The following is a 23,627-nucleotide window of genomic DNA, read 5'->3' as shown; positions in this document are numbered from 1 at the left end:
TCTGCCTTGTCTTGACACTATATTCTCTGTTAAATAATCCCTATCCAGCTTTTTTTGCAGGCTCCCTTCAGGTACTGGAAAGCCTTATCATTTCCCATTTAAATAGCCTGTTTTTAAAAAGGTATTTGCATATTTACTTTACTGGCAAAAATGATTTTAAACAACATTGTTACACTGAGTGTTTATTGATTAAAAAAAAATCCAATGTGAACAAGAAAGTATGGAGGGAGATGCATTGATCTGCTCTCACAGCAGTATAATAGTATAATAAAGCTCCCAGCAAGACAACATTGTCTCTGTATCGGTATTTGCTGGTGAAGGCCTACACTGACTGAGAGATGAATGAGGAATTTCAAAATTCTATCATTTCATTGATGCACTTTTAGAATTCCTTTATTTCTTGTTCTGTTACATATGTGGCATATGTGACAAGTATAAACAATGGAGAAAAACCCTCAAACTTAAAAAAAAAAAAAATATTTGGGTTATTCTTACATATTCTTTGTGCTCCTCTTCTCCTTTCATTGTCTAATTATTACATAGGCAAATAGAGTTTTTTCTCTTACTCTTTATTATTTATTCCCCCTACAACCCCCTAGTAATCATTTCCTCTCAACTTTTACTGCCTTTTACCTCTGCCTCTTGAAGGATAATATTCTATCTGCACATATAAACTCTTTCAGCATTAACGTAATTTTTTGTTTCTCTACTCGGATCTCCCTAAATGCTCAACAATATGTAGGTAGAACTGCCTAGAAGAAAACATAAAAAAGGAATCTGTTTGCTGTAGGTCTGTGGGAAAAGCTGTTGCAGGAAGAAAAAACGGATTGTTTTGCAGTTCTAAGGTGCATCAAATAGTTGTTCGTTGTTCCTCTGGATGATTTTAAACTTGCTTACTCTTTCAAAGAGCAGTTAAAAAGGAAGGCTTCTCACATCACTGCCTTTTCTAGGTCGAGAGCTCTTTAGGGGGAACCTCTAATACATTAACACCAACTATTTTCACAGTCTATTTCGTATGCAGTGTCACCCAAAACATCAACAAAAAGTACTGCAAGCCTGATTTTATAGCATCACAATGAATTTTTGGTGCTCAAGGGATTAATCCAGATTTTCATTCTGAAAATTCATACCCAGTAATAATTTTACCACTAGAGATAAAAACTGGATTAAAACTTCACTGACTAGAAGCTATGGTTTTCAGAGACACACAAACCAAACTAGAAAATCACCAAACCAACTCTCTCCAGCCCAAAAAGCAACACTCACCCCACTTTCAACACTCACGTATTATATAATAAGCTTTGATTAACAAAACAAGTAAACATCCCATCCAACACTAATTGTTTTCAACTTGATTCAAGGAAACAACACCTTTGAGGGGGTGACACAGATTTTTCCCATCTAAACCTATATGAAAACAGACCGCTTAACACAGAAGATATAAGTGAAAGGGCATTGAAAAGGGAAAAATATGTCGCATCAAAATCGTATGTGTTATCAGATACAGGAATTTATACAAGCAAGACTTGATGCCTGCCCTACCTGAGAGAAAACTGAAAAGCTATAGATCTCAATCAGCAGTGGGACACAAATTTATAAACATCAAGCCCTTCAACAGTACATTCAGAAATACAAAAAAATCCAAATCAAATTAAAAAACATACCAACCATCCCGGGAAGCATTTTTCTCTCCCTGAAACACTTCTATGCTTTGCAGCAGTAGTAAATTTTTAAATTGTAAAACTTAATTTTGCCAAAGGCTACCTTATGCTCAAGCATGTGAACTATCATCAGGGCTGGGGAGGAAGTATCCTCATACATATATTCTCCAAGGCCTGGAAATGGAAACCAAGCTTTTTCAATGCAGATATATTTCAAAACTCCAATTATTTTTAGTGCAATTTGCTATGGTTCAGAACTCTCCACATCACAGGTGAAGGTCATATACTCTTCCACATGGTTACCCAAAATATGCACTCCCAAACCTTTTTAGGCAGACCTTCCCCAAGATCTCCAGGGATAAGCACAGCAAAGGCCTGAAAATTTGTAAATAAAATGCCTAGAGCTTAACTAAGTTTCATTTCAGAAAACACCCCATGGGTTACTGTTCTGAAAGTTTTCTTCATTTGGAGACTTAAATATAAGACTTCCATGCCAATATGAAACATATCTGCATAACGGAAAATGTTGCAGAATCATCAGACTCAAGAGAGAAGAAAATCAGATCCACATGACCAAAATTTAAATTCTCAGAGCATAAATATAGACCCCTATTTATGCTCTATATGTCCTGTTATTTAATGAAAAGCTCCTTTTAATATCTAGATGTCATTAAATGCAACACTAATGAATTCATTGCTACTCAAAAATACTTCTTTGCCTAATGTTTCTTTTCTCATCTCTAAAAACTAAATCTTTAAAGACAATAAAATCTGTTTGGCTTATGTAGACAAGATCACTCTCCAGAATCAGAAATTTTCTACTTCAGCACTTAAAACCCAAATATTCTTAAACAGAAATTAAATGAGGACTGAAGACATGACATCATTATTTAGAGCTTATTTCAGAAAAAAACAAAAAACTTTTGCATTTGATACAAATTTCTGTCTTGGTAACAGACCCAATAATTGAACATTTTGGGATCCTGGATACTATTTTCTAGCTGTACTTTCAAAGCTTATAAGAGCACATGTAAGATAGACAGCTTCACTGTTTCTCATTCCCAACTCAAATCTACAAACATATAAGCACATGGTTTTTCAATGCCTTTTCTGCTTTACTCCTGGAAACAAGCAGCACGACCTGAGGATATTCATGCTGCAGAGTATACGAACCCAGTGCCACAGTAACCATATGAGCATAATTATTCTATGCATACTCTTGATTCCGTTCAAAAAGATGATGATGTACTGGGCCATACTACAGCCCATCAGAATCAACCTCCCCTCAAACTTTAAAGACAATTTAAAAAGTAAATATTTGTAAATAGCAGATTTATAGAAGAGAAAGGTGTTTCTATTCAGTTTTAGCTTTGTGTCTCTGCCTTTACACAATTAGCTCTTATTCAAAGGAAAGATTTTAAACTTTTTTACCCCTGATTAATGATCTAAAAGATACTACTAATATTTTTCTCCTTTGATAAAAACTTGCATGGCAAAAGTCTGGAGAAGACAATAAACCAGAGAAGTCTATTAGACTTTTCATTCAAGAAGGTAAAATTCACCAAAGCCTAAAAACCAGGAAGTTTGAACCTAATATGTGCTTAGCTATTGAGATAGAAGAGAGCTACTGTAAACACAGAGAACAGCAGACCTGACCAGGTTATGAGGGAGTGCAATTGTTCCAAGCAGACTATCTGGAGCCTGACCTAGGAAGGTGATTATAATAAAGGGGGAAATGTGCAATTATGGGAAAAGTCTTCATGAAATACCCTTACTTTCCAACACAAATCTAAACAACCTGAGCAAACTAGCAGGAAGCATTCTCTCTCAAATTAATTCAGTGGAGCCACCACTTTGATTTTCTTCTCAGATAACTAGAATGCTTTTTGTGAATGCCACAAGATGTTTTAAATAGCTGTGCACTGCACAAAAATTTTGGAAGTTCTACATGTACTCTGAAGCTGGTTCATAGAAGGGTTAACAGCAACCTGCCTCTCATGTCTAAAAATAAACAAGACAAGCCCTCTCCAATAAGGATCTTCAATATTTTGATGTTCATTCCAGAGTATTTAATTTATACAGCTGACTTACAGACTGAGATCTGTAGTTATAATTAAATGCCTGGAGAGCCTATAAAATACATGAAAAGATCTGGCACACCGGAATGGACTGCAATGTCGTGTCAGAAGCAGCAACTAAAGCTAATTCCTCTTCAGTGTAACCATTTAAGAGGCATCTGGAAGATACCTCCATCAAATACCTCACCTATGGATTTCAAGCTGGTTTGGAGATAATTTCACCTTTCTATTGACACATTGGTTAAACAGCTATACTGGCATTATGATTCCCATTTATATTAGGTAAAAACTGTAGATCTGAACTCCATTTACTTTCTAACCTAAGATATTTCAAAACCTATGCTTCCCTATGTCACAGAGAAGTGTTCCAAGTTCCACACTCTAGGTTTCCAGGATAAGGGAATTTCTGTGCCTTTTCTGGAAGGTAAGCCAGTTCACAAAAGAGACTTGTTGGCCAGAGAAAATCAAGCCATAATCTTGATTAGAAAGGTATTTTAGCAACGTGTAATGTGACTTTAGAGAATGTGGGGAAGTTGATTTGTAAAAACTATTTCTCTTTTAATCCATAAAAGTATTTTCAGAAACAGCTGTGTGTACCTTGCAAAAATGTTAGTGAACTGGAAAACATGGTCCACGTGACTTGTAGATGTTACAGTAGATTATTAATTAAACATTCCTGAAGACACATGCACTCAAAGTCTGAATCTATGTTAGAAAGCTATTTAGGAAGTTTTTTAAAAAAATATTGTAACACTCTTTTCAAATACAATGGCAGAGCAACAAACTAAACAGCGTACTACTAACTTCAAAGATTATTCAGGCATTGAGATTTACCAAGGGCATTCTAAAACAAGACTAAAGGGAAGTTGGTGCACAGAAACAGTAGATTCAGCATAACACTTCCACAAAATCTGAAGATAATCAAAATATTTGGTCTCAACCCAATAGCAAATACAGTGGCTTCCACTTTTACTTTACTTTTAAATAAAAAATAAAATATATAATTATGATGAAATATAATAGTCACCTGTCATTTCTATTTGGACTAAAGCCCCAATTGTTTGGCTTCATTAAAGAAAAGGTTAAAATTTGAGCTTGAACAGTGAATCCACAGGAATATCCTAAGAACGAATGTAAAACCATTAACCATATTGAAAGCATAATGATCAGAACAGTTTTAGAATCAGTGATGTGTGCAACAGAATTTCTCTTTCAGTGCCTGCTATCTTCTGCCCTTCTAATAAGTGTTATGACCTAATTTTGTCATGACATTTCTTGGTGTAGGACCTTGTTTCTTCTGTGCCAAGTGGGATCTTGTTGTTGCATTCCATACAACTTGGTTGTTAATCCATTACACATTAGCTGTTGCTTATAATTGCATTATCTGAAGTCTGTAGAAATAACTGAATGAAAGTCACTGTGTATTCATGTATCAATTAATTACTGGTTCTCCAGTGTTCTTCTCCAAACCCTAAATCTATATTTGTTAGTTCCCTGACCTTTATTCAATATACACAGGAGAGATGTTCATCCTAGCTGCACTTCTTCCACCTTTTATCCCACGTTTTTGAGGGGCTGACTTCCAACAGCAACTTCCCATAACTGCAGCAAGGTTACAATCTTGTTAGGTCACATTTTGGGGGCAAGTACAAGGAAGACAGATGGACACAGGATAGGGCACACAAAAAAAAAACCAAAAACAAAACAAACTGTTCAAGACAATAAAGGTTTGGAAAACATATTCATGCTAACATGAGCTTGATTTTAGACAGGAAGAGGAGGAGAAACATTTAAAACCTTCTACCAGAAGTGGAAACAAAACAAGTCTTGTCTACAGGAAATGGGAGAGGGGACAGTGCAAACAGATCAGGACACTGATGACCGGACATTTTTATATGCATGCAGGCAAATCATTAAACCAGTCTCTACTTTGGAGCATTTTATTATTCTTAAGGCAAGCTGTAATATTTCAAGTATTAAGAAAAAATTATCAAGTATCTCTAAATGCAATTAAGCTTCTCAAAAAGAGCCTCAACAAGGCTAAAAAAAGTTCTAAAGGGAACTACTGCAAAGTGAGGAAGGAACTGCAGGTGCACGTAGCTGTGCGGGAACACAGGGTACTCTGCTAATAGCGCTACGCCTCACTGAAACAACTGAGTCAGCAGAATTTCTATTTATATGCTCTCTTCCTACAATAGTCACCGTCAAGGCATAAAACTCAGCAGTCCTGCCTCAGGGGAGAAACTGGTGTGCTTGAGGAAGGGTCAGCAGTACAGTATAAGAAATAATTCTATCTTTTAAGCTTACAGAGGAGTCAATGTTCATTTGCAGAAAATAATAAATTATTGAAAAAAGTCACTAAGACGAAGCTTTTGTGCCTTCTCTACTTCTCTTTATTTCCACAGTAAAACACAGCCCCATTCAGAAATCTGTTTGCCATACAAGTAACCAAGCAATCCTTAGTAAGCCCATTTTGTCTTCATTAGGTCTGCAAGGTCTGCATGTAGAAATGGCTGAGATCCTGCACCAGTTTTCCTTTTGTGAGGCTGATTTTCATGATGCCTCTTAAGAGACGTTTATTACTGGTATTTTATGTAAGGTAGCTGATAAGTGAATACTGTCTACATACTCATCAAACCAGGTCAATTCTTGGACCTGTCAGCTTCATGCTGTCTTTCAATACAAAGTTGTTCTCATGTAAAATGGTTTCTTTTTGTCATATTCCACAGCTAACCAAATCACTACTGAGCAATTCCACCTGGTTTCATGCTCTTATTAAAATTCTCATTTCCAACACTCCTCCTAAATGCAGTATCACTGGTATAGAAACAAGATTTAACTCTAATCTTTCATTGGAAAAAAATTAATAGCAAAAATTTTCCCAAAATGGATGGAGAGTTCCTAAAAAAAAAAAAAAAATCAATGTGCTTGATTCTAAAAAAAGCAGAATCAAAAACAAATAACTGGCTCTTTTGGTACACAAACATTGATATAGAGAAGTTCAGCACCAGCAATAGACTGAGACTATAAATTTACATTGTAGTCTATAGGCAATAATAAGCAAGCATCAACAACTATGTCCCATATAGTTTTAGTATCATCATTAAATAGATAAAAATTGTTACCGTTTTATCCCTGAGTCGTTCTCCATGGATAAGAAAATCAGCACAGCTATTCTCTTCCTGGGGAATGACTTTGAAGACTGTGACACAGCTTAGTCCACCCCCTCCAAGTGGTAACCATCCACCACTTGAGTCATCCCGGGTCATCACCACAGCTCGCACTCGTGCATAACTATTACTGAAAGAGAAGCAAAAGAAGAAATTAGTTTTCCATAAACATAAACAACCTAAGTCTAGTAAAAAACAAAACAAAACCAACAAACCCACAACCAAGATCACAATAATTAGCACTGTCTTTCCACAAACATCACCTAAAAGAAAACAATTTAAGACCACCCTCTAAAAATGTTCCTTTGTATTTTTGTGCCTTCATTAAGACTTCTCAGAGGTCATGATCTTTTGTAAAGAGGCTTAACCAGAGAACATAGTTGCCAAATCAAAACTAATATTCTTCCAAAAACTTTACACTCAATAATCTAGCTAGAGGGTCAAAAAGAGAATACGAATCAACTCCTGATTTATCTTAGACTAATCATGAAGCCACTCAGCCACCATGAAATTGCACAGAAAAGAGAACAAGAAAACAGAAAGAGGTCAGGCCTTCTGTCACTGAAATCTAAACAAGAACAGGCTTCTAGCCAGACACTCTGCTTCCTTTCATCCATCCCTCCTCCCCATGCATATAACTCGTTCTTTGCAAGGGTAGGTCAGGACATGCACTGTGGGGTTTGAAAACAGAACCAGTTACAACTACTTAAAATCCGTATTTGCAGTGTCTACTTGCCACTTCTCTCCTGTATTTGCACCGTGTGTAAAATTACTTTAATTTTACAATCTAACATATTTTTCCATCATTTAGGGATTTTATAAAATAAACAAATTATTACCATGTCATTACTTAAAAGCCAAAGTCCAGAGTATTGGAAAAAGAGGTTTTGGCCATTTCCCTCTCTCTCTGCTCTTAGTTTTTTCTTTTAAATTAAATGAAAACTTTTAGTTTTGGTTATGAATTTGCCAGCACATCACTTGGAAAAGCCCATGGTTTGCCAAGGATGCTACATTTGAAGTACAGTTTACTGGAAGAATGTAGCAGTTGATGATTGAACATTTCAACACCTTAAAATATGGTGTTATCTTTTTGCAACATATTCCTGAGGGTTTAAGTATTTATGCCACTTAGCATCAGTGATGTCAAATTTAAAGGCTGAAGAAGAAGCATTAGAAGAGATCAAAGTTGTTCCTTCCATATTTGAGATAACACTGTTGCACTTTTAAAAGATCACTGCTTTATTTCCAACACCCCCCTGAAAATCCCCAAAATAACAAAGGTAGGCTTTTTTGCATAATTAATATATTACATTCTCACACACGTATGATTCATAAATATGATTCACTTGTGTGTGTATATATATACACACAAAAACACACATATATAAGAATTTTGCTGCAAGCATGTAAAGCCTAAGTACATCATGTTTTGTAAAATGGAAAATTTTACAAGACTATAAATTTTTAGCTTATAGGCAGCTGTATTTAGTTTGCTGCCTCTGAGCAAAGCCCGCTCCTCTCTCTAAATCTCATCGTTAAAATGACAGTTCAGTCATTGTTGCTCACCATTTCTTTACCAACATCTTTTAGTTAAGTACTCAAACACAGCAGACAAATATAATAAAGAAAAATCCAATCCTTCATGGTATGCATCTATCACAAATCGACTATCTGCAAATACAACTGGCTACATCTCGATGCTGAATAACATTACTGAAAGTTGAATCATTCATTCACTGGTCTCTATCACTGCGTTTCACTCAGAGCTAAGATCAGACTGTAGTTGTGCACTTCATACACAACTTTCAACTCAGTCCTCTCAGAAGAGCCTCTTCTGACAGAAAATGAGGACACCAGGACTCTCCTGTAAACCAATAAGAAATAGGATGCAATGACTGGTTAAGCCTAAAAACTGTCTTTGCTATTCTCAATTTAAGTGAACCACGAATTTAGCTTTTAAGTTTTTCACTCTATAAATCTGGTTGAATATTAGAGCTTTTATTTGTATATCAACCAACTGCAGCAAGAATTTAGTTAAAGAGAACTTCCCTTAGGCTACATGAGAAAAACCCACAACATTAATTTTTTCTTAAAATGGAAGTTCACACTCCACATACATTTTCTTTCCAAAAACTGCTAACAAGAAGCAAAGACAGAGGCTTAAGCTACTTCCATTCAATAGAGTTCTCTGTCAGTGTTGGGGTTTTTCCCCCTGTCCTATAGTGAGATGCTTAATCTGGTCTATTTAACAATCTTGTGATTTGCTTTTCACATATTCCAAATGAATGCTTTAAACGTTCATCCTTTCAAATATTTTAGAAACTACTATCAAATCCACTGCATTAGTGCAAAACTAAAATTCCCCAAAAGGTAATATTTAATGAACAATCTTTTAAATTTAAACAAGCCAGTTTTTTCCATATAACCACCCTGTAGATTAACTAGACAAATACTGTACTTGTAAAAATGCCTAAGTCTACAAAGAGATTTTTAGTTTTATGTTTCCGTTGGTTGTTATTTTCTAATGTTTTTTATATTTGAATGGAACTCACAATTGGTAACAATAGCTATTTTTAGCAACAACACAAGCTGGTTTGCAATTAACCAGAATGCAGCGGCAGGACCTATAGATGATTCCCATTTCCAAAATCCTCTGCAAACAAAACAGGATCTGCCTGTCACATTACTGGCACTACAAAAGCACTTGGAAGTCTTGTATCTGTAAGCATTACAGCCCCATCTACTCTTGGGAACTTCAGCACAAATTGTTAAACTGCTGGTGCACCTTAGCAGTGGGAAAAAGGGCAGACAAGGCTCTAGTGTTTTCCTAACACGGCCTAAGGTTTTTACCTACTCTTGCATGTTTGGCAGCTCTATCAGGAATACCTGAACAAAAGAAAAACCAAACAAACAGGGCGATCAGTTGAGCATTGCTCTTACAAAGCCTTTTACCAGAGCTAGGACAAGAGTGTGAAATGGAGCATGAAGGCAGCATTGCAACAGCAGGTCCACAGCTACTGTACTGAAGCCAACGTTTCCTGAGACTCCCTGGTTTTAGTTGTGGCCACTGGAAATTCTTAAGGCAGAGCTAGGTTTAAAGGAGATGGTATTCTGGACAAAGGAGCATGCTGCTTTCTTGAAGTCAGTACTGAGGATCAGTAAGACTGGGGACAATGACACTGGAATCCAAGATCTTTTACTTTTTAATAAAAGATCTCCTTACTTTTTAATAAGTAAGGAAACAGATCTCTCTAGCAACTGAGTGCCTCAGGTAGGAGATAAGAGCATGGTATTCTAATGTGATTAAAGGGAATTATAAATTGGAATAAAGGAGAAAGAGAAAAAAAAAAAGGTATCTACACTGTTTTTTCCCCCCCAGCAGTGAAGACTTACTGAGGAGTATAGCATGTGTCTGAGTGCTATAACTAGGAAACTTGAAACAAAGCAATTTTAAGATAGCATAATAAATATGTTGTGTGAAGTTTCATTCTAAAAATATAATCAAATGAAGATTATTCAAAATCAAAATCTGAAGTGGGGTGAATTAAGCAGTCTAAGAAAGCATTAAGGGCAAAATCAAAAGGTTATAAACCGTAAGTGGACAGGAAAGATATGACCAACAGTCCTTGTGTGTTTATATCACTGCAATGCTCTTGGGCCCAAACTGACTTATAAGCTGGATGACCAAACTGTTGTGCAAGTGCAGGAGGCAAATCACTGGCCAAGAAAGGCTGGGACCTTCAGCTCAACAACTAAGGAACAAATCTGCTTTTGGTGGCTGGGGAAGGAACACAATTGTAATTTAATCACTTTTTTTTTTTTTGGTGCAAAATAAACTGCTTTGATAATTTGGGGTATTTCTTACATTTAATATCAAGACCGTAAAGATAACATGTTATTGCATTTGTCCTTTATTCCATTAGCCAAGAAAAAGAGAATGAATATTTAGATTTTTCTGCCAAAATACTCTTCCCAGAGAAAAAGAGGAAGAGATGTTGGGGATAGAGGGGAAGCAGCCATCTTGTTGCTTTACATATATTTTAACCTAGTTTCAACAGTATGCAAATCTTCTCTCCTAATTCATATTAAGCCTTGACATTCTTCTTACTTGTACTGCATTTTGCACATTTCTATTTTAATATAGGACTGAAAAACAAAAGTGATTTCAGAAATGTTGTTTAAAGCGATTGTATTGTAATTGCAAATTCTTTTTTTAGTACTATACAGCTACTACCATTACCATCAAGAAACCTGAATCTGCAAGTGGAATTATAAATGAACTATAAGAGAAACTGACTCTTTCAGCTTTGGTAAAAATATTTAGAATTATATTTTCTTTCAAAGCTGGAAAGCAGATTTGAAGAAAAGGACCTTGATTTTCATATGGACACCAAGCTTAACACAAGCCAAAACATACCCTTGGGACAAAGCAGGCCAACAATTTCACCAGCAGGTCACAGAGGCCAATCCTCTGTCTCTATTCAGCCCTACTGATGCCACAGAGCTTTGTCTAGTTTTGGGCTTTCCAGTACACAAGAGACGTAGAACTCCTGGAGTGGGTCCAGCAAAGTGCAACAAAAATGATTAAGAGACTGAAGGAGGGAAGGCTGAGAGAGCTGGGACTGCTTAGCTGGAAGAAGAAAAGACTCGTGGGTATTTTCTTAGTGTATACAAATAGCTCAAGGGAGGCTGCAAAGAGGATAGACAGAAGCTTTTCTCAGTGGTGCCCAGTGACAGCACCAGAGACAATGGACACAAACTGAAACACAGGATGTTCCATTTGAACATCAGCAACCACTTCTTCACTGTGAGGGTACCTGAGTACTGACACAGGTTATCCAGAGAAATTGTGGAGTCTCCATCCTTGAAGAGTTCCAAAATCCATCTGGACACAGTCCTGGGTAGGCTGATTTAGGTAACCCTTCCTTGAGTAGCAGGGAAGATGACAACCAGAGATGCCCTCCAATCTCAATTATTCTTTCTTTTCTTTAATATCATATTTCAAAGCATAGCAATTTCAATAAAATACAACTTCATAAATATAATCCATAAATATATGGGTTAATTTAGAAGAATTCATGATACTTTGAAGCAAGAGTTGTCACTGTGCAAACTGCTATTTAAACACTTCTGACAAGGCTAAGGGGAAAAAAAAGGCATTCTGAAAAATCATGACACACTCTGCTATGAAATTACACTATCTTTGCTGGCACCCATGTAACAGCCCCAGGCTGGTCTCCAAATGTGAAATGGTCATGGACCAAGGCTCTTTACCTTTGACTGGCATTTCACACACATACTTTATTCCCTCCAGCTTCTGAGGGCATACCTGAGCACACTTGGCTTTTTATGGCTCTTATTATCCAAACAGTTTAGCAGAAGACTTCATGATTCCCAGCTAGAGACGTGCTCATGAGTACATACATGTCCACATACCAAAAGGTACTGTCAGAACACTAAGCTAAAGTCTGTTTTACTTGCAGATAGCATTTTTTGAGTATTGACGCAATATAGAAAGAAAAATAATGTCACCAATACCAGATGACCTTATCGGTACGCCACTGATGTTATAAACCCTTCATTACTAAAGGTTTAGAGAATGAGTGCCACTGGCACAAAATATTAAAGACTTATCTAAAACAGAAGGAGCTGCAAATGTAGCACAAGTGCTAAAGAAGACATCGTTTACATCAAGAAAATTTATGACAGCATATGTTCTTATTTTTTAATGAAGAGGATATTGCCATAATAACAGCTACTAAATGAGGCTTTGCTTAATATGTCTGTTACCTTTCTCCTCTCAAAATTATATCAACAAATCAGAATATACACCAAACTCTTACTCTGGTAGAATGCAAGACTTGTCAGATTTTCTCCTTTAAAAAGAGGCAAGAGGTATTCCTCATAATAAACAGCAAATGTGCACAGCTACTATGCCTAGGAAGTTTATTTCTGTGAGGAGTTTAGCAAGGAAAGACATGGATTTCTAGAAGGAATTACAGACAAATGCTATTACATTTAGGATATTGGTAACCACACTGATTTACAGAAGAGCTTCGCATTTTGTCAAAAAAGCTGAATGGAACATTTCTGCTCAAATAACAAACCCCAAAAAAACAGTAAAACAAAACAAAACAACAAGAAGAAACTCTATTTACAGACACCTGAGCTACCAAGCAAAATAGCTTGAACCCAAAATGGCAAAAGGAAAAAACTACATGGGAAACAGTATTATGTAAGGAAGGGATAACTGGTATCCTGAAAGAGCCAAAAATACACTATTACAATTATTATTTAGTAGAAGAGGCTCATAAAACAAGCTGTTTAACAGCACACATACAATTCAAAAAGGAAAATGAGACACAAATGAATAAGTGTCAAAATACTATATTGCTCTCATGAAGTGTTCTCCTGGACACAATATCGAATAATTAAAAAAAATAAAGTAGGAATGGGGTTATAGTGCTCCTATTTGAATACAGATAATTTAAGAATGATGTCCATGTAAAGTAATCAATGCTGTAAGGAAGAATGGCTGTAAGAGCTGTAAGCGCTTTTGCAAAGAACAAGAACATATGAAGAATGGAGAAGCTGTTAAGATTTGAAACCCATCAAAATTACATATAAAGTACATATTTGACATTTGTATGAAAAACATTTTAGCCCTGTTCCCCAGCATTTTCTCTTCTTTGATAACTGTAGCTCGTTTCTCTTACTTCTGTATTATCATCCATGAAGGTTGGATAAATGAAGTAATATTTTATCACACTAAAGATCACAACGCATACTTGGATTCTACACCTTTTAAAGAAACTGCCTTCTGAAGGCCTAAATTTTCGTAATAGAAAGAGTTCTGTAACACCATCTGGTCAAGGCACATTACTCAGAAAATGGCATCTAATATAAAATGCACAATCAAATAAAAAACCCAAACAAACTTATTTTTCTTTCTACCCTTCCCCACAAGAATTAGAAATAATCAAGGTAGCACTCGAAGACAGCTCTACAGGTTTTGGACATATGTAGCAGAACTAAATAAATAGTATATAATATGTAATTCCCCTTTGTAGTGGTTTATGAGACAAGCTGGACATGGAAGATGCTTTTTGACCACTTCTACAGCTGCCTGTTCACAGCAGAGGACTGCTGGTACCAAGGACTTCAGGATTAAATTCCATCCAGTTTAAGGCAGATGGGTAACATAATTTGAGTGGTCAGATCCTGGTACTCATGTACCCTCCAAGTTTAATGGGTTTTCTTCCAAAAAATCCTAAATTTGTCTAATTTTTAAATGCTGACAGCCGTAACTCCAGAAATATCCACTCTCTATTCTAGCCTGTCTTCCCTTCCCTCCATATATTCTCATAGTTTTTACTTTTTCCTTACCTCAGAACTTCTGAAGATCCACAGGAATCTCTTAATTCCATTTATAGCACAGAACTGTCTGTACCCTTTTCTAAGTCTGTGAAATTATTACTTGTTTCTTACCAAGCTACTGGGTACTGATGCCATGTATTAATTCTGATTTGCTTAACATGGAAACATGTAGAGAAAGATGGAAGAGCCCACAAATGAAACAAGAGGAAAAGGCTTCGTTTGGGTGTTTTTAGTGAGAAAAGTTACAATTTCTTTCCAACCTTGCAAAAACAAAGAAACATCTAAAGAAATGATGGAGCACAAGGTTTTCATTTTCTTGAGCTCCTTAGCAAACAAGCACAAGTCTGCAGCCTAAGGCAGATTCCACTGAAACTAAGACAACTTGACACTTCCAGTAAATTTCATCAGACAACACCATCCAGTCTAGATTTTTTTTTTTTAAGTGAAGCTTGCAGATTCAGTTGCGCTTTTCATTTTCCTGGGAATACTACAATTTAGGACAACAATTTATGGAAATATTTTAGGTAATATTTGTATCTGAACAGGTGAGAATTCTCTCTTCTCTCACAGTCATTGTCCTCCAGTCTTATAAGCTCACAAAGTCCAAGTATGAATTATGCAAGTGCAATTAGATCACTCTCATTGTCAAAGCTGGTCATCTAGCCACTGAGGTTATGGATTTCAGGACTGGAAACCCTGTTAACAGATGTGACTACATTAATCAACAAGCCATTTTGTCATAAAATTCTAGACCACTAAAATAAGATGAAGGTAACTAACACATTCCTTATAAACAATTTTAGCTACCCAAAGGTACAACAGACTGTACTACGTATATTATTTTCAAACAAGCACCCATGTACTTTTTATTCCACTGCTTGTTGTGTTTAGGAATAGTACTCCACAAATGCTCAGATAGCTATTATTTTCCTCCACCTAAGAACTTATATAGCAAAAATAAAGGACAAAGCTGTTATACTTTCTCAAACAGGTCAGAAAACATAATCACAGATTTTTTGTATTTACTCTGCCTGAATTTCTGTAAGGTCAGCCTGGACTACAGACCCTTTGGGCCAGAGAACATCTGTAATGAGCATAAGCCAATGAAGCTCAGAGCTGTCTGCTGGTGTATAGAGCTTAGAGGGTGAGCTGCTACATACTCTTGAACTTTTGGCAGTGCATTATGGAAGAAAAAAAATTATCAGACCTACTGAGGTTACTCACCTAAAATAACACTTGATATTAGGTAGGCAAGCACAAAATCTAAATTTTATTCTTATCACATTAAAAGAAATTTATAGAAGGTACAGGTCATTTCTGACATGTATTTCCCACTCAGCCTGCACAGAAAAGGAAAAGAACCTGGAAGCAAATAAAGCATATCCACACTTAAAAAATACTCAGCCTTGCTGAGTTGTGAGATTGCTAATGAATGTTATATACAAAAAACATTCACGTGTTTAAACCCGTGAATTGAAACTGTAGCATCATTCATTGATACTGTTATCTAAAGCTTGTCTTAACATTTACATGGCTTTTCAAGGACTTTAACCATATGGTATGAAAGGGATCTTGCAAAGTAAATTATATTCTAAGAAAATCCCTAATGCTAAATTTCTCTTTTAACATAATAAAAAACCAGTAAACATCCAAAACGATGTTTTGAACATACACAAATGGACAAATCATTAATGTCTGCACTAACAAAACAGAAAGACTACAAACCAAACTGCAAAATGCTTAACAACACCAAAACCAAAGTAAAAAAGAAAGTCCGAATGAGCCTTAAGAAAGAAGCTTGTGAACTTACAGTACTTTTTTAAAGGTGGTTCACTGACCAAAAAGAGAAGTTACCATTCCCTCGCTACACAGCACATTTCATGGCTTGAATCAGTCTTTTTTGTAGTTTTAACAAACCATGAATATTTCAGAGACAGGAAGTAAATGGAAATAAACAAAGGAAAAACAAATGCAAATAATTCTATTAAAATAGTCCATCAAACCAGAAAAAACCAAAATATTAATAAGATTATACAAAAGGTTTCAACGGTATGCCCTTTATATTTGTCACACATCAGCATGAATAATGTAATTTACACAGCTATTATATAATTGTGTTATTATGTTTGATAATCTCAGTAATAATTAGCAGCCTAACCAGCAGTCTAAGCATAGAAATAGCTGACCCATGGGCACTAAGGTCAGAACATAGGAATTTTAACAGCACATCACAAAAAAAGTGTAGCTAAGCCTTGATTTTACTACATTCCCCATTCCAACTACTGCTAAAGTATTATTCTTCACAAGTTTCTACAGAAAGCTGTATGTAATGAATACATGGGTCGTGTATGAACATAACACAGAGACAAGCAATTATAAGGTACTGCAAGGCCTCTGAATTTAAAATGAAGATTATTTAAGTTCCATTATTTGCTGCTTTTGCAGAAGAAAAGTTTAGAAACTTGTAAGCAACAGCACAGAAAAAGAATAAGGAATACATGTGCATTCCCCTTCCTCACCAAAGATGTAATAAACCAAAATAAGAACAAATTCACGCTTTATAAATGATAGTCATGAGAACTCCTACAATAATCACTGAATCTCCGTCTATTCAACTTAAAAGGGATCCAACAGATACATTTTCTTTGTTTTGGCAACAACACAACCCTAAACAAAGGGTTACAACAGAGATTATGAGATAATGAGATAATTTAGTGTTATAATCACATCTCCTTGTTTCCTTTTTGGATTTTTAAAACCATTAATACCATTAGAAGGGTAATGGTCTTAAACTGATGAAGGATACGCTTAAATGGTAGAGAGAAGTTTTTTACTGTGAGTGTGGTGAAGCACTGGAACAGGTTTCCAGCAAAAGTGGTGAATGCTCCATTTCTGGAAGTGTTCAAGGGTATCTTGGATGGGGCTTTGAGCAACCTGGTCTAGTGGAAGAACCCCCTGCCCAAATCTTCCACTAGACAACCTCTGGGCTCCCTTTGAATGCGAATCATTCTATGATAAATTATGGTTTAGGGTGGAACTTCACCCTAAGGAGGAAATTCTGAAAAAGGTGATGGAGACAGCTAGGTCAAACTGCACAAAATATATGATTAGACTACCAAGAAAGCAAGCGCAACATTGTGCAATGCAAGCTCAAAACAGTTTTTAGACAGTAGAATCCAAGCAAGGAGTGAAACAACCGCCTTTCAGCTGCAGTCAATGAGACAAAAATGTCACATAGGAGCAGCTAAACAGATTTTTTTTTCTTTTTGGGTGCAGCTCTGACATCAGTGTTGCACAGCTTTACTAGACAAAGCTGATTGCTATCCATTGTAAAAATGTTTTAAGTAGTATTTTCCCCTTTTGTTATACAAAATAAAGTGTAATAGTTTATAAAATATAGGCTAAAGTAAAAAACTAAAAAAACCTTACTAAATTAATGAGCTATACATGAAGCCATTCCAAAAATATTTGTGTCTTTGTATTTAGCAGTACTGGAAATGAATCATAGCTGCATAATTGAAGAAATACAACCAGAAAATTAAGTATCTCTGCTTAAAGAGACAGAAGACATTATATATTCAATAAAAATAAGGAGAAATTAAACTGGTAGAACAGACAAACAGGTGTAGATGGAGAAGATCAAACTCAAGGATTTCAATTTGGCTCTTTCATTAGTACCCATGTGTTTTGTTACAGATCTTTGCTCTTACTGCAGCAACAGGACCTTCTATATTTAAACTCCAAGGATAGGGTCTACTATCAAAACAGTGAGGATTACAAATAATTTTCCTTTATTATAAGTAACAATGAATTTTCAGTACTTTTATCTGCAAGGATACTGTCCAAGTAATTAAAATAAGGCAGGAGAAGTAATTAACTGTTTTATTAGCTGAAGAAAAGCAATCAGCATTTTGTTATGCATGCTGAAAAGCAAAGTCAAAAGACCAAGAGCATATTACAAGTAACTGCTTTGGTGGTGTTAACAAATCTCTAAATTTTGAGGTAAAATGTTCACTGTTTAGGAATTTAAGCCTCAAGTATCAGCTGCATCACACATGTTCATCTGACAGAATTCTGTACATTTTGCTCAAAACCCAACATTGGGAATGCATTTATCACATACGAGCTTTACATACAGGATGTAAAATACTGTTTTTGAGGGCTCTGCTTCTTAAACTTGGTTGCTCAAATATAAAGAAATTAAATTGAGTTGGAAGAGAAAAAAGAATCTTCTCTAGTCATGCAGCAATTCCTAGGCAGATTCACTTGCCTATAAGTTCAGTAATATTGGGAGGAATGGATAAAAGACTTTTTTAGTCAATAAGTTTTTAGAAATAGTAATACTTACAGAGAGAAGCGATTATTTGAGTAGAAGAATTTAAGAACTGTCACTGCACTTTTAGATACCATTAGGTAGCTAAATCCTTGTAGCTTATCCTTGTTTTCTTCACCCCTGTGTTGACTGGAAAGTGTTGTGTGCCCAGAACTCAATACAATCATCTGTATGAGGCATTTTCAGAGAAGACTGAGTAAAAACCTAATATTGCCTATTCTACATAAAAAGATGATAAAAAAGCAAACAAAAAACAGTTGACACAGCTGTTTCTTTAGGAAGCACAAAAAAAAGTGTTATTTAAGGGGAAAAAGAGGGAGCTAAAATGCCAGAACTCAAGTAACCAAAGTGAAGTAATAGATGTTTCAAAAGTCAGTGACATTAAAAGATCGGGCAGAAAAATATGGTTTACATAAATTGTCTGCTGTCAAATAAATAATAGTAGTAGAGAGGAAAAAAAAAAAAAGGAGAGAAAAAAAAGAAAAAGGAGAGGGGGAAAAAAAAGGAGGAGAGGAAAGAAAAAAATAAAATAAGTGATGCAGAAGAAGTAGGAAAGAGAAAGGAAACAGTATCTCCTTTTCCCAAATGAGAAGCAGACACATGAGGAAAAACTAGGTGCCCTTCATCAATGACAAGCATAATTACAATGCACATCATCATTTGACACGCAATTGTTATGCTATGGCTTTCTATAATACACAGATTTTTTTTTCCTGGATTAAAAGGGCAATATAAAATCTTGCAGCCAAATTTAAGTTAGGAAAAATTGGTTAGATTGGTTCTAATTAAAAAACCCAGAGTAAGATAGAATTTTTTGATTTTAAATTGTATATCAAAATCTATACCATAACAGGTGGAAAACTGGTAAGCATCATGAAGAAGTGGAAAGAATGGTTTTAAGAAGCATTTCCAATGAGTAAGCAGAGATAGCTGAAAATGCAGAGCAATTAGATTTCTTTTAATCTTTGCTTAAACTACTCTCTGCAGCCATGATCTCCAGAGGTCCTTTAACAGAGACTTGTGAGAGAACACAAAGCTACTGACAGTTCTACACTATCTCCTGCTAATAAATCTGAGGCAACTTGCATGCCTACACTACAATTATTATTCTAAGCACTTTAAAGTAATGTGATCTGGCACTGTTGCCAGAAGCACTCTCCATCCTTCTCTTGCCCTGATCATTTATTTCTACATGCACTTTCTCCACTGCTTCTGCAGCTTTGCAGTTATGAACACTGGGAAAGCTGATGTGAATCAAGAATAATCCAGAAGAAAAAGCAACTTCAATCCAGAACAATTATCCAACCTTGATCAGTAAATTACAGCCGAGTTGGAGCTTGCCTGCTTATCTACATTACATATGTATTTTGAGATTAGGACACAACTAACAGTATAAACACCCAGGATTTAAGTCACAAAGTTTGGCACATGTGACCTTTTTCTGCAGTATAAACATAAAGAGAAAATCTAATTATCAAGTTTTTTGGCTTCCTATGTGAGCAACTTTGAGGATCAAACATGTAAAAAAAAAAAAGGAAAAAAAACATTCTTCCTCCCAAGAAACATATATTTTCTTTCTCTGAATTCTTACAGTGAGAGGTTTTGGCCCTCCTTGTGTTAGTTAAGCCCAGTTTACAGGCTAACATTGCAAACCATTTCCTTTATGTAATGATTGAATACACAAAAGGAAAGCACTCTTGATTCCAGAAGGTGCAAAGGGATTAACTCCGGTAGCACAGAAAATAGGTATTCTGAACATTAAAAATTTCATCCCTTAATGTAGTGAGAGAAACAACAATTTTCAAGAAATACAATTGAAAATACATCACAAGAAGAGGATCAATTATAAGCACATATAACCTTGCATGTAGCTTTAAATCACTCTATCATTAATCCATGCAAAACCTAATATTTTCATTGCAGATATAAAAGATAAGTACTACCTTTCTACACATTAAAACATTGATACAGCATATATGGCCAAACCTTTATACTAATAAGTCAATAATTTTACAATAAATTAGCACTAAAGATAATAGTCATACTGTATGAATTTAGAAGTCTGAACGCAAGCTACTATAAGTCTCAGGAAGGGTTAGGAGTATTCAGTCTGGATCTTTTTACTGGAAAGGAATTATAGCAGCCTCTGTTTAGAAGAAGTTTAATATACAGCAAATAAATGTGATTTGCCTGAAGTGATTCATCACCTCATCTTCACTGATGCATAGTCACCAACACTCAAGGAAATATCACCCAGAAAAGGTTTTACAACAGAAAAGTAGCTTTTAAAAATAACCTAGAAAAATTCACTTGGCAACTGAACCTTTTCTGCCACAAAATATTTATTTACAATAAAGAAAAACAAAAACTGATGAAGTGACCATGCTGCTAACTAACTACTTGTTAAGGAGATACTTTAAATTGAGATTAGTCAATTTATTGGTAAAACACATTTTCCAACCACAGTACTACTGGCATCATGAACCACTGTTGCTTGTAAACATTTTTCCCCCCTCTTGCTCATGCTCCTGCATTATTATGCCAAGCACATAATGGAGAGGAAATACAAATCTCCTCTTTACAAAAGAGGAAGAAAGGGAAAAAAAAAAAAAGCCCCAAACATGAAAACTCTACAAGTTTTGCAGCTATTCATCCTTTAATAAGGATCATTATTTATAAAAAGTTATTCAGCATTTGCTGAGAATGCAAGGAAATAATTCAAAATCCATGGATTTGAAACTTTAACATTGGGTTCCAGTAAACTGACACTCAAAAGAAAAGATTGCACTCATGTAAGCATTTTGACACAGACAGACGATGCATCTCCAGGAGACAAATGAAAGGGTGATGCTCCGTTGAACAGCTATGAGACAGGAGTACACTGTACTATGCATAGCACATAAATGCTACGTAAAGTTCTCATTTTTTGAATTCCTTATTAATTGCAAGATGTTATTCATAGGAGATGTCTGAGCAGCCAAAGATTCAGAGCTCTATCAGTGATTCAGCATCTGTAGGTCTGCAGCAAAAATTATTTGCTTTTATGGGATAATGGGAAAGCAGCTAAACCTCTGTGCCTAAATCCAGCCTGAATTCCTACCCCTTTCTTCCCCAGTCTTGGGGTACAATTCTCCTACCTCCTTTGTGTTAATTTAAATCAGTATACAACTGTAAAGAGAACTAGTTGTGCAACCAAAATAGAAAACCCATCCTCCCCAAAAGATTGTTCTGATGGATCAGTGCCCCAACTTACTTAAGTCAGGTGCCCCTTATGCCTACAGCCAAGTCTGTGAATGTCAACTATGCCTTTCACTGGCAGCTCAAAACTATTTTTTATCATTAGTAATGCAGGTTTGCATAGGTTTTTAAAGACTTATCTAAAATATTCATTTTGAGGGACACAGGTATGTATAAAATAATTTTTTTATCCACAGGAAAGCCATAAAAGTTTCCCTATAGTCTACACAATTTTTAAAATTCTAAATAGACTAACTGCTTACTACTTTAACTCAGTAAAGAAGTAAGGATTTAAATCAGACTGAAACTGATAATCAATATCCTAGCCATTTGTCAAACAAAAATTCGTTTTTCTTCCTGCACACTCTGGGAACAAATAACATTACCCCTTTGTTTTAAGGGACCCAGAAACCAAGAAAAAAATTTCTGTTGCGTTTGGCATATTTCAATAATTTTCAATCTATTTATACACATACTTCCTAGGTGTGAACCCTAGGAAAGTCTCATTCAGTCAGGATACTGCTACAGCAGTGTTTTCTAGATAAAGCCAGTAGTGCATATATTCAGTTGAATGTAGAGTTTGAAAAAAATGGAAGTTCAAAACAAAAAAAATCAAGCCATTATTAACTTCACCCATCTAGAAGCTGAGAGCACCGCAGCCTTGTTTCAGATATGAAATAAACACTTCTATGATTTTAAACTGAAATGATCCCTTTAAGTCTATTTATGCATTTACTCTTCATACTCATATTCCAGCTTCCTCAGCAGCATACACACAGTTAAAATCCGACGCTTATTAGAATAGACTTCTGGTGGGAAGTGCTAAGAATTCACCCCACTGCCTACCAATCTATCCAGAAATCTGTTCTCACTCCTACTTCCTCCTGTCTGTTCCTTTCTGAAACAGCAGTAGGGGGGTTGGGAGTTTGCCTTTCCTCTACTGGATCACAGTTGTGTACATGAACTGTACCAGACCATATGGCAATCTCTCTCAATTTGTAAGAGGCAAAACAAGCTTCCTACCAAACCAATCTGAAGAGAAACCCTCCTGTAAGAGGGAGAGACTACAGATACCAGTGTCCACATGCCTATGTTCACAGAGACCAGTACTATATCTATGCCTAATGTAACAAGTAGGAAGTACAGAAAATGTTACTCAAGGACAAGAGCAGCCCTGTCCATACTCACAGAAGCATGCTCCAGCTTCTATCTAGCTGCCTACATGCACCTTCAAGTGGTCCGGAGAAAAAACAAGGACTCGGATGTACTGTTTACCACGCAGGAAGGCTTTGACATAAAGAAAATTACTGCACTGAAGAAAAAAACAGTGCCTGTTTGATAAGCAATGCATGCAGAGGATAAACTCACTGCTGGAGAGTGAGACTTGAGAGAAAGGTTAGAATCTGAAACCTCCATGGCTGCCTGGAAGCTGCCAGACAAAACCAGGCCAATCAGAAACATAGTGAAGATGGATTTTCCTTTCATGAAGGGAAAGCATTAAAGTTTTATTGAACACCAAACTGCAAAAATCCAGTAGGACAACCACTCCAAGACACAGCACCTGAGGAGATATTCCATTACTCTCAGTGAAGAGCTGATAGGATTCCCAAAAGGGCCCAGCCTTTACATCCATGAAACCTGTGTTTAACTCTGGTAAAAATAGAATTTTCTGATCAAATACACTGAAATAGGATCTTGCTCATGTTCTTTTCTGGGAAGCTACAAATTATTTTTACAGAGATTTTATTTTCAACCTAATAAATTAATAATT

General features: G+C 35.8%; 1 protein-coding gene across 2 annotated transcripts in view; it reads right to left on the bottom strand.

Moving 5' to 3' along the window:
• Positions 1–23,627, bottom strand: part of SPRED1 (sprouty related EVH1 domain containing 1) — a 58,915-nt gene that overhangs the window by 16,921 nt on the left and 18,367 nt on the right. For both annotated transcript variants that reach the window (XM_053946046.1, XM_053946047.1), the window contains exon 2: positions 6,865–7,039. In XM_053946046.1, the coding sequence (XP_053802021.1) occupies positions 6,865–7,039 (175 nt within the window). The remainder of the gene's footprint in view (positions 1–6,864; positions 7,040–23,627) is intronic.

Source organism: Vidua chalybeata, chromosome 6 (assembly GCF_026979565.1).
Source record: "Vidua chalybeata isolate OUT-0048 chromosome 6, bVidCha1 merged haplotype, whole genome shotgun sequence".
Lineage (NCBI taxonomy): Eukaryota > Metazoa > Chordata > Aves > Passeriformes > Viduidae > Vidua > Vidua chalybeata.
Note: the sequence above shows the minus strand (reverse complement) of the source record. Positions and strands in the feature narration are given on the sequence as shown.